This window comes from Bos mutus, chromosome 15 (genome assembly GCF_027580195.1).
Source record: "Bos mutus isolate GX-2022 chromosome 15, NWIPB_WYAK_1.1, whole genome shotgun sequence".
Taxonomy (NCBI): domain Eukaryota; kingdom Metazoa; phylum Chordata; class Mammalia; order Artiodactyla; family Bovidae; genus Bos; species Bos mutus.
In genome coordinates this window covers 61,519,759-61,531,374 of record NC_091631.1, presented here as the reverse complement: position 1 = coordinate 61,531,374, position 11,616 = coordinate 61,519,759, and the positions used below count along the sequence as shown (strand labels likewise).

The following is an 11,616-nucleotide window of genomic DNA, read 5'->3' as shown; positions in this document are numbered from 1 at the left end:
AATGGGTGCAAAGATTGGTATTTATCATGTTTCAAGAAATGATAAAGACAATGAAAATGTATGTCAGCAAAATGTTAACCATTCAAAATTGAAGTTGGATTTCAAAAGCATACATGCAACTGTTAGTGCTATGGAATAAAGACTATGTACGTGCTCACTCGTTCAATCGTGTCGGACTCTGCGACCCCATGGACTGTAGCCCGCCAAGCTCCTCTGCCTATGGGATTTTTTAGGCAAGAATACTGGAGTGGGTTGCCGTTTTCTGCTCCAGGGGATCTTTCCGACCCAGGGAATGAACTTGCGTCTTCTAAGTGTATTCTTTACCACTGAGCCACCTGGAAGCCCCATAGACTCTATACTTAGAGGGTAAAATATTAAAAAACAACAACAACAAATAATTAACACAACAGCAAATCATTCCGCTCCCTGGGCTGAAACGTGCAAAATGAGGATCACAATTCTAATCCACAGATTTTGTATGCGTGTATACTGGGGTTTTGGGGGTGTGTGTTAGCCTGCGGTTTGCCAAGGAAAAGGCAGGGCAAAGTAACAGCCTTTTAAGAGTTAAGTTGTATGACGTCACCATAGAAACAGCAAGCAGGGCTCGTGCACCTCGTGCTTTAGGAGCCACTCAGCCCCGCCCTCTTCCTCAGATTGCCCCGCCTCTACGTCCACCCGAGACTAATTCGCTCCGCCCCGCGAATTCCAAGTCGCCAATCACCATCCAGTTTTCCTTGGCCGTGGACCGCGCGTGCCCCGGTTTTAAAAGCCCGGGGGCGGGCTTCTGGTTTCGCGCCTGCGCAGTCGTGCTCTCGCCCCACGCCGGTTCCGCGTCCTCTCAGTGCGTTATCTCCGCTCCTGGCCAGAGCGGACTCAAGTCTCACCGAAGTGTGGGCTCTCGCCGCCGCCGCCGTGATGGGAAAAACCGCGGACTCTCGGGCTACGGGAGCCCGGCCCGACCCGGTGCGGAGCTTTAATCGTTGGAAGAAGAAACACAGCCACAAGCAGAGTCAAAAGAAGCAGTTGAGGAAGCAGCTGAAGAAACCCGAGTGGCAGGTCGAGCGCGAGGTTATCAGCCGCCTCATGCAGAATTACGAGAAGGTGAGGCCGGCGCCGGGGAGGGGGCGCGGGGCCGCATGTCCCTGCCGCACTGGGCCGCATGGGCGAGCGGGCTGACCGGTCACTGGGACCTTGCCTGGGGAGCAGGAGAAGGGGTGGGATGAGAGGTGCCCCGTTGAGGCCACAGGTGGTCTGCTGGGTGCCAGCCCAGGCCTCCTGACCGACCAGGCCGCCCTCTGGCTCACTACAGCGGTTTTGCTAAAATGGGGAAAACGTAGTAGTGCTTAAGCATAGGGAGATTAATTGCTATAATAGTTATCAGTTCAGTTCAGTCGCTCAGTCGTGTCCAACTCTTTGTGACCCCATGGACTACTGCAGCGCGCCAGGCCTCCCTGCCCATCACCAACTCCCGGAGTTTATTCAAACTCATGGTCATTGAGTCAGTGGTGCCATCCAACCATCTTATCCTCTGTCATCCCCTTCTCCTCCTGCCTTCAATCTTTCCCAGCATCAGGGTCTTTTCAGATGAGTCAGTTCTTCGCATCAGGTGGCCAAAGTATTGGAGATTCAGCTTCAGCATCAGTCCTTCCAATGAATATTCAGGACTGATTTCCTTTAGGATGGACTGGTTGGCTCTCCTTGCAGTCCAAGGGACTCTCAAGAGTCTTCTCCAACACCACAGTTCAAAAGCATCAATTCTTCAGCACTCAGCCTTCTTCACAGTCCAACTCTCACATCCATACATGACCACAGGAAAAACCATAGCCTTGACTAGATGGACCTTTGTTGGCAAAGTAATGTCTCTGCTTTTGAATATGCTATCTAGGTTGGACATAATTTTCCTTCCAAGGAGTAAGAGTCTTTTAATTTCATGGCTGCAGTCACCAACTGCAGTGATTTTGGAGCCCAGAAAAATAAAGTCTGACACTGTTTCCACTATTTCCCCATCTATTTCCCATGAAGTGATGGGACTGGATGCCATGATCTTCGTTTTCTGAATGTTGAGCTTTAAGCCAACTTTTTCACTAAACAGCGTATTAAAAAGCAGAGACATTACTTTACCAACCAAGGTCCGTCTAGTCAAAGCTATGGTTTTTCCAGTGGTCATGTATGGATGTGAGAGTTGGACCATGAAGAAAGTTGAGCGCTGAAGAACTGATGCTTTTGAACTGTGGTGTTGGAGAAGACTCTTGAGAGTCCCTTGGACTGCAAGGAGATCCAACCAGTCCATTCTGAAGGAGATCAGCCCTGGGATTTCTTTGGAAGGAATGATGCTAAAGCTGAAACTCCAGTACTTTGGCCACCTCATGAGAAGAGTTGACTCATTGGAAAAGACCCTGATGCTGGGAGGGATTGGGGGCAGGAGGAGAAGGGGACGACAGAGGATGAGATGGCTGGATGGCATCACTGACTCAATGGACATGAGTCTGAGTGAACTCCAGGAGATGGTGATGGACAGGGAGGCCTGGCGTGCTGCGATTCATGGAGTCGCAAAGAGTCAGACACAACTGAGCGACTGAACTGAACTGAGGGTGGTCATAACTTTCCTTCCAAGGAGCAAGCATCTTTTAATTTCATGGCTTCAGTCCCCATCTGCAGTGATTTTGTAATGTTCATAAAAATAATACAATCTTATGGTAAATAATGACACATTATAAGCCACTCACCATGTGGTTTACATTAATTATTTGACTTGATCTGAGGTATTGGGTCTTATTTCCCTTTTACAGATGAGAATCCTGAGGATCCAGGAGAATAAGAAACTTGTCTTTAGCTCTCACATGTAGTAAGTGGTGTGGAATTGGAACCAGACTCATATCTCTGATTCCAAAGCCTTTGCTTTTAACCATTATGCTAGAATTGCGTCTCTGAACATCACCCATCCTTCGTATACTTATTTCATTTTCTCAACTGAAGGACAACAACTTGTTTCATGTCTCCATCCGAGAATTGCCATAGAAAAGCTGGATTCCCAGTCCGTTTCTGATACTTTACCATCCTACAATGTAGCTGATGTTCCCAGATGAACATCCCTGTAGTTATCATTTTGACTTCTTGACTTCTCTTACCTGCTCAGCCTCCTTGGGACTGCAACTACCCTTTCTTTTCCTTCCCTGTAAATTCTGTGTTTGTTGGCCTTCACCCACCTCACTCAGCCTTTCAGTGATTGCTTCTTTTTAGTGCAGTGTAATTAGGGATTTAACATGTAGGACATATATGGAAAGTCATCATGTATCATGCTGGTATAGCTTTTCTTTAAATAACCCTTAGATCAAAAGTAAGGACTCGATGGACATGAGTTTGGGTAAACTCCGGGAATTGGTGATGGACAGGGAGGCCTGGCATGCTGTGATTCATGGGGTTGCAAAGAGTTGGACACGACTGAACTGAACTAAAGTTTAGATAAAGCTTAGAGTCTGTTTTGGGCTTATGTATACACACACACACACACACCTATGTGTGTGTGTATATATATATATGTATTTATTTATGAAACAAGTTGTTGTCCTTCAGTTGAGAAAATGAAATAAGTATAGGAAGGATGGGTGATGTTCAGAGACGCAATTCTAGCATAATGGTTAAAAGCAAAGGCTTTGGAATCAGAAATATGAGTCTGGTTCCAATTCCACACCACTTACTAGATGTGAGAACTGAAGTCAAATATATATATATATATATATATATATATATATATTTGTGGTGTGTGATTGGGGGTTTTAAGTTACGATGATTTGGTTCTGGCTTTTGCTCACCTCTGGGGTTGCAAAGAGTCAGACATGACTGAACATGTACAGGCACCTCACCTTTGTTCACCTGATGAGTGACTTTGGGCATGTTACTCTGCTTCTCTTTTCTTGTCTTTAAAAGGAATAATAGTATCTACCTTCATTAGTTATGGGTATTCTTGTTATTCAGTCTCTAAGTCGTGTCTGACTCTTTGTGAGCCCATGGACTGTAGCCCACCAGGCTCCTTTGTCCATGGGATTCTCTAGGCAAGAATACTGGAGTGGGTTGCCATGCCCTCCTCCAGGGGATCTTCCCAGGTCAAACCCAGGTCTCCCACGTTGCAGGCGGATTCTTTACCATATGAACCACCTTGGAAGCTCACTATCATCTGGAGTTTCCTCAAATTCATGTCCGTTGAGTTGGTAATGCTATCTAACCATCCTCTGCCTCTCCTTTCTCTTCTGCCTTCAATTTTCCCAACATCAAGGTCTTTTCCAATGAGTTGGCTCTTCACATCAGGTGGCCAAAGTATCAGAGCTTCAGCATCAGTCCTTCCAGTGAATATTCAGGGTTGACTGCTGATAGGGCTGACTGGTTTGATCTCCTTGCAGCCCTAGGGACTCTCAAGAGTCTTCTCCAGCACCACAGTTCAAAAGCATGAATTCTTTGGTGCTCAGCCTTCTTTATGGTCCAACTTTCACATCCATACATGATACTGGAAAAACTATAGCTTTGACTAGATGGACCTTTGTTGGTAAAATGATGTCTCTGCTTTTTAATATGCTGTCTAGGTTGGTCATAGCTTTCCTTCCAAGGAGCAAGTGTCTTTTAAATTCATGATTACAGTCACTGTCCACAGTGATTTTGGAGCCCAAGAAAATAAAATCTGTCACTGTTTCCACTTTTTCTCCTCCTTCATGTTTGCCATGAAGTGATGGTGCTGGATGCCATGATCTTAGTTTTTTGAATGTTGAGTTTTAAGTCGCCTTTTCCACTCTTCTTTTTCACCCTCATCAGGAGGCTTTTTAGTTCCTCTTCATTTTCTGCCATTAGAGTGGTATTATCTACGTATCTGAGGTTGTTGATATTTCTCCTGGCAATCTTGATTCCAGCCTGGGGTTCATCTAGCCTGGCATTTTGCGTGATGTACTCTGCATATAAGTTAAATACGCAGGGTGACAATATATAGCCTTACTGTACTGCTTTCCCAAGTTTGAAAGTTATGAGTGGTTAGTAAGTATGCATGTGAAGTGTGCTGCACAATGTCTGACACATAAATTTTCCACATATTACCTGTTATATTTTTATTACTACCACTGTATACACAGCACCTCAAGAAGCCATTGTAAGTAAATTACTCTTAGATTACATTTTGGGTCCTTCTTCATCTGACTGAAATTGCTTCTGGAGGAGAGCCTCAGCCCTTAATTCTTCTCACTCTGTTCTGTCCTCTTATGTAATCCCAAGGCTTATTTCTGTGACTTCCTTGTATTCTACCCAGAGCTATTTTGACTTCATATCATTTTTTCCCCCCTGATGCTACTGGATGTCTTTAACTGTGTCATAAAATACCTTATATGCCACCAGTCTAAAACTGAGTTACCTATCTTTTTAAACTAAATTCACAGTCTTGTATATTATTTTCATATTACCACCATGGCAAATCAACCACAAACATGGTGACTTAAAACAGCAGAAATTTATTCTGTCACAGTTCTGGAAGCTAGAAGTCTGAAATAGTTTAACTGGGTTGAAATTGAGGTGTCAGTGGGGACACACTCCCTCTAGAGGCTGTAGGGGAACTTCTGTTTCTTACCTTTCATAGCTTCTGGTGGCTGTTTCCCTTGGCCTGTGGCTGCATAAGTCCAATTTCTGCCTCCACAGACCCACTGCCTTCTGTTCTGTGTCACATGTACCTATGTCCTTTTTTTGTAAGGGTGCTTTGATCACATTTAGGGTCTACTCAGATAATCGAGGATAATCTCCCATGACAAGATCTTAATCACTGTGCAAAGTCACTTTTGTCAGGTAAGATACGTATTTGGGGACTGTTATTTAGGCTACCACATTCAGTGTGCTAAGTTGTTTCAGTCATGTCTGACTCTTTGCAGCCCCATGGACTGTAGCCATACTCCCCGGTCCATCGGATTCTCCAGGCGGGAGTACTGGAATTGGTTGCCATGCCCTCCTCCAGGGAATCTTCCTGACCCAGGGATCTAACCTGAGTCTCATGTCTCCTGTATTGGCAGGTGGGTTCTTTACCACTACTGCCACCTGGGAAGCTGCCACGTCCTGGCCCCAGTCTAAGCAGACTGCTGAGTTGGAAACCTAGGATTAATCCTGGAGGCTTCCGTTTTACCACTCACATTCTGTTAGTCACACTGGTGATCAGCCCTGCTTCTTCAGTTTCTCAGATACTTCTCCATCCCCGCTGCTTGCCTTAGTTCAGGCTGCATCGTCCCTTGCCTGGGTTACCACAGGAGCTATTGCTTGTAACATGGGTCAGCAGACAGGACAGAATAGTCAGTGGTTTTAGTTTTGCAGGTTGTAAGGGTGAAACTAGTCAACTCTGCCATTGTAACACAAAAGCTTGCCTTACAAATACTTAAACGGGCATAGCAAACCTTCAGTTACTGAAGCAGGTAGTGGGGTTTGTCCCTTAGGTCTTACTGCTTTCTAATCTAGTCTCTATATTGCTGCTAGAATGATTCTTTCCGAGATGAAATCCCAGTCCATTATTACTCCTGATTAAAGCCCTTCTTGGCTCACAATTATTTTCAAACACTTCAACATGTCAGCATATTCTAGTCCAGTGAAAGGGTAAGTTCCTTATGATCAGGCAGACCTGGTTTAAATCTCACTCATTTAAAGTGTTTACTAGCCAAATTTCTTAATGTCCCTCTGTCTCAGTTTCTTTATTCAACAGAGATTACTAACCACTGAGAATGTTGTAGGGCTCAAATGAGGTAACGTATATAAAGCCAAGTGGTATGTGGCAGGCACACGTGAAAGAGCAACCTGCTGTATTGTGAGTTGGCCAAACTCCTTGATGTTTCCACTGCTTGCAGTGAGGAGTCCCATTTCTCCCGCCCTGAGGACACCTAGTTGTCCTCCAAGATTTACCACCAACTTTTCCTCCTACCTCTGCAGGTAGGGTTAGGGCTGCTGTGTGTCTGTAGCTTTTCGTGTATGCCTTTATCATATCATCAGCAGGCTGTGATGACTGCCTTTAACTTCTTTGTCACCTCTTCCACTGGGCCATTGATACACTCCTTTGCTCTCCCCAAAGATGGGTCCCGCAGTGCTTGGCCTTAAGAAGGCCCTTAGTGTTTAGATGTTTGGTGCACGCTGGTCTTTTCCAGGTGACTTTATTCTGCTTGGTAACATGGATCCACTCGTTTTGATCTCTTGTTTTAATAATATTTACTAACATTTATCAATCTTTTATACATGTTGACTTGCCATATCCTCACAGCAAACAACCCTATGAGATTGTTCCCATTATATGTTATGAAACTTTAAGACACAGCAAGGTTAAATAATTGGCACAACATTAAACCGTAAGTGAAAAAGTTCTAATCCAGGAGATATAGGTCTGATGCCAGGGCTCCAAATCACCATGTTTTACTCCTTTGCACACAAATGTTTAAATCCCAGTCTTTTCACTAAGTTGAAGGAGCAGTTTTTTTCTCACCAAGTATTGTTTTTATTTTTTTTAATTTTAGAAATATTTTCTTAAGAAATAAATGCAGTATGAAATCAGTTGCCTGGGTTAGCAGTCCTGGGATACAATTAGAGCAGATTGTAGGTAAAAACGGGCAGACCCTCAGCATATGGCTTCTCAGATGGTAGAATTTGTGCATTACAGTTTTATTACATTAGACAGTACACAGGTGGTGTTTAGTAGCCTCACTGGTGAAATACTGAACAATTTGATTCAGAGACATTTGAAACAATTTGACAGGAAGTTGTTGAAGCATAGGTAAAAGTAGGTGGGGGAAAAAAAATACCCGTCTGTATCCCTCGGGAGGTGGGGTGGGGTTGATACATTTCAACAAATGTAATGGTAGTAAATATGTGCAGTGCTGTGGAGTAAGGGGACAGTATAATTAGGGGAAAGGTTCAGTTTTTCTGTGCAGAGCCCATTTTGGCCCTATGATTGAGAGAAAGGTGTTTCCTCTGGGCATGCTACCCTTCCTCTTGGTGGTCGCAGCCTCAGGCCTGGCCTGTGGAGCTGAAAGTGGGCTGAGTTTCAGCGTCCACACCTCAGCCTTACCAGATGCCTTTGTGTAGGGCACGGACTGTATAGCAGTTTGTGGTGGCCATGAGTGGACCTGGTTCTTGAATGATGTGTTCTCCAGGTAGAAAAGATTGGCCACGGACATTGTAGGTGGAGGGAGCAACATGAAGAAATAAAAAAAAAAGTTAAAGTGTGCAGTGTTCTTTGAGGGGGACCTACTCCTTGGAATATGATATATGTTTCAGAATTGGCCTCAGATGAGGTTGAAGGGAGTTGCAAGTAGACTGAATGGCTTCGAAGGTTGTAGTAGGTAGAATAATGACCTTCTAGAGATGTCAGCATCCTAATCCCCAGACCTGTGATTAAGTTATAAGGCAAGGATTGCTGACTTTAAAATGTGTTGACTGATCTGGATTATCCAACTGGACCCAGTGTAACCATCGAGGGGTCCTTAAACTTGCAAGAGGGAGGCAGAAGAGTCAGTGTCTGGGAGCTGTGAAGTGAGAGACTTGACTGCCATGCTGGCTGGGTTTTCAAAACTATAAAGGGGACCATAAGCCAACAAATGTGGGTAGCCTCTGCTGCTGCTAAGTCACTTTAGTCGTGTCCGACTCTGTTCGACCCCATAGATGGCAGCCCACCAGGCTCCCCCGTCCCTGGGATTCTCCAGGCAAGAACACTGGAGTGGGTTGCCATTTCCTTCTCCAATGCATGAAAGTGAAAAGTGAAAGTGAAGTCCGTCAGTCGTGTCTGACTCTTAGCGATCCAGTGGATTGCAGCCCACCAGGCCCTCTGTCCATGGGATTTTCCAGGCAAGAGTACTGGAGTGGGGTGCCATTGCCTTCTCCGGTGGGTAGCCTCTAGGAGCTGGAAAAAGCAAGGAAATGGATTCTTTCCTAAAGCTGCCCAAAAGAATGCAGCCCTGCCAACACATTGATTTTAGCTGAGTGAGACTAGTTTTGGCCTTCTGACTTGCAGAATTGTAAATTAACAAATAAATGTTGGTTTAGGTCATTGTTTTTGGTAATTTATTACACCAACAGTAGGAATAATATATGGAAGCTATATTTGAAACTATCTGGAAGCAGTGATGAGTTTCTGGGAGGCAATTAGGGACCATATCTAAATTTTAAAGGATCTAGAGGCTAGGCTGTTGGTATAATCTAGATCTTGAATCCTATGAGAGACCAAGATGGGATTAAGTGAGTTGGAATTTATTGGGGGAAAGTGTAAAGGTAAAGGAGAAGGAATAGGAATAGGGAGGGAAAGGAGAGAGGAGAGAAGGGTGGGTAGGAAGCACTCAGGCTACAGTGCTGTTTTTAGAAAGCTTCTCCTGACAGGATGTCCTCGAACCAAAGTTGCCCTTCAGAGGGACCCCCTGTCCTGCGGGAATGGGTACCTCTGTGGTGCTTGGTTGTTAACTGGGCACAGGCCAGGCAGGCATGACTTTCAGTGGTGGCTCTAGAGGGGTGACAGCTGGTATTTATGAGTCAGCTCTGCTTCCACAGTGGGAACTCTGGGGACTTATTTATAAGGCCACCATGTAGGGCCTGTGTTCTCAAGGAGCTGATACAGAGCTGAGGGTTGAAGCTTATTGAGAAATGTTGAACTGTTTGTTTTAGTTCAGCAACTGTTTTCACTTGCTGAATGACTCAAGCTCTCTGCACCTGGGATTCCTTTAGATTTTTATTGTAATTGGTGACATTGTACAGGAGACAGGGATCAAGACCATCCCCATGGAAAAGAAATACAAAAAAGCAAAATGGCTGTCTGGGGAGGCCTTACAAATAGCTGTGAAAAGAAGAGAAGCGAAAAGCAAAGGAAAAAAGGAAAGATATAAACATCTGAATGCAGAGTTCCAAAGAATAGCAAGAAGAAATAAGAAAGCCTTCCTCAGCGATCAATGCAAAGAAATAGAGGAAAACAACAGAATGGGAAAGACTAGAGATCTCTTCAAGAAAATTAGAGATACCAAGGGAACATTTCATGCAAAGATGGGCTCGATAGAGGACAGAAATGGTATGGACTTAACAGAAGCAGAAGATATCAAGAAGAGATGGCAAAAATACACAGAAGAACTGTACAAAAAAGATCTTCATGTCCCAGATAATCACGATGGTGTGATCACTGACCTAGAGCCAGACATCCTGGAATGTGAAGTCAAGTGGGCCTTAGAAAGCATCACTATGAACAAAGCTAGTGGAGGTGATGGAATTCCAGTTGAGCTATTTCAAATCTTGGAAGATGATGCTGTGAAAGTGCTGCACTCAATATGCCAGGAAATTTGGAAAACTCAACAGTGGCCACAGGACTGGAAAAGGTCAGTGTTCATTCCAATCCCAAAGAAAGGCAGTGTTCAAACTATCCCAGAATTTTACTCATTTCACATGCTAGCAAAGTAATGCTGAAAATTCTCCAAGCCAGGCTTCAGCAATATGTGAACCGTGAACTTCCAGATGTTCAAGCTGGTTTTAGAAAAGGCAGAGGAACCAGAGATCAAATTGCCAACATCCGCTGAATCATGGAAAAAGCAAGAGAGTTCCAGAAAAACATCTATTTCTGCTTTATTGACTATGCCAAAGTCTTTGACTGTGTGTATCACAATAAACTGTGGAAAATTCTGAAAGAAATGGGAATACCAAACCACCTGACCTGCCTCTTGAGAAACCTGTATGCAGGTCAGGAAACAACAGTTAGAACTGGACATGGAACAACAGACTGGTTGCAAATAGGAAAAGGAGTACATCAAGGCTGTATATTGTCACCCTGCTTATTTAACTTCTATGCAGAGTACATCATGAGAAACGCTGGACTGGAAGAAACACAAGCTGGAATCCAGATTGCCGGGAGAAATATCAATAACCTCAGATATGCAGATGACACCACCCTTACGGCAGAAAGTGAAGAGGAACTAAAAAGCCTCTTGATGAAAGTGAAAGTGGAGAGTGAAAAAGTTGGCTTAAAGCTCAACATTCAGAAAATGAAGATCATGGCATCTGGTCCCATCACTTCATGGGAAATAGATGGGGAAACAGTGTCAGACTTTATTTTTCTGGGCTCCAAAATCACTGCAGTTGGTGACTGCAGCCATGAAATTAAAAGACACTTACTCCTTGGAAGGAAAGTTATGTCCAACCTAGATAGCATATTCAAAAGCAGAGACATTACTTTGCCAACAAAGGTCCGTCTAGTCAAGGCTATGGTTTTTCCTGTGGTCATGTATGGATGTGAGAGTTGGACTGTGAAGAAGGCTGAGTGCTGAAGAATTGATGCTTTTGAACTGTGGTGTTGGAGAAGACTCTTGAGAGTCCCTTGGACTGCAAGGAGATGCAACCAGTCCATCCTGAAGGAGATCAGCCCTGGGATTTCTTTGGAAGGAATGATGCTAAAGCTGAAACTCCAGTACTTTGGCCACCTCATGTGAAGAGTTGACTCATTGGAAAAGACTCTGATGCTGGGAGGGATTGGAGGCAGGAGGAGAAGGGGACGATAGAGGATGAGATGGCTGGATGGCGTCACTGACTCGATGGACATGAGTCTGAGTGAACTCCGGGAGTTGGTGATGGACAGGGAGGACTGGCGTGCTGCGA

At 44.5% G+C, this 11,616-nt stretch overlaps 1 protein-coding gene across 1 annotated transcript in view; it reads left to right on the top strand.

Moving 5' to 3' along the window:
* The first annotated feature begins 816 nt into the window (after positions 1-816).
* Positions 817-11,616, top strand: part of DDX10 (DEAD-box helicase 10) — a 313,415-nt gene continuing 302,615 nt past the window's right edge. The window contains exon 1 of the mRNA XM_070384255.1: positions 817-1,101. Coding sequence (XP_070240356.1) covers positions 916-1,101 — 186 coding nt within the window. The 5' untranslated portion in view covers positions 817-915. The remainder of the gene's footprint in view (positions 1,102-11,616) is intronic.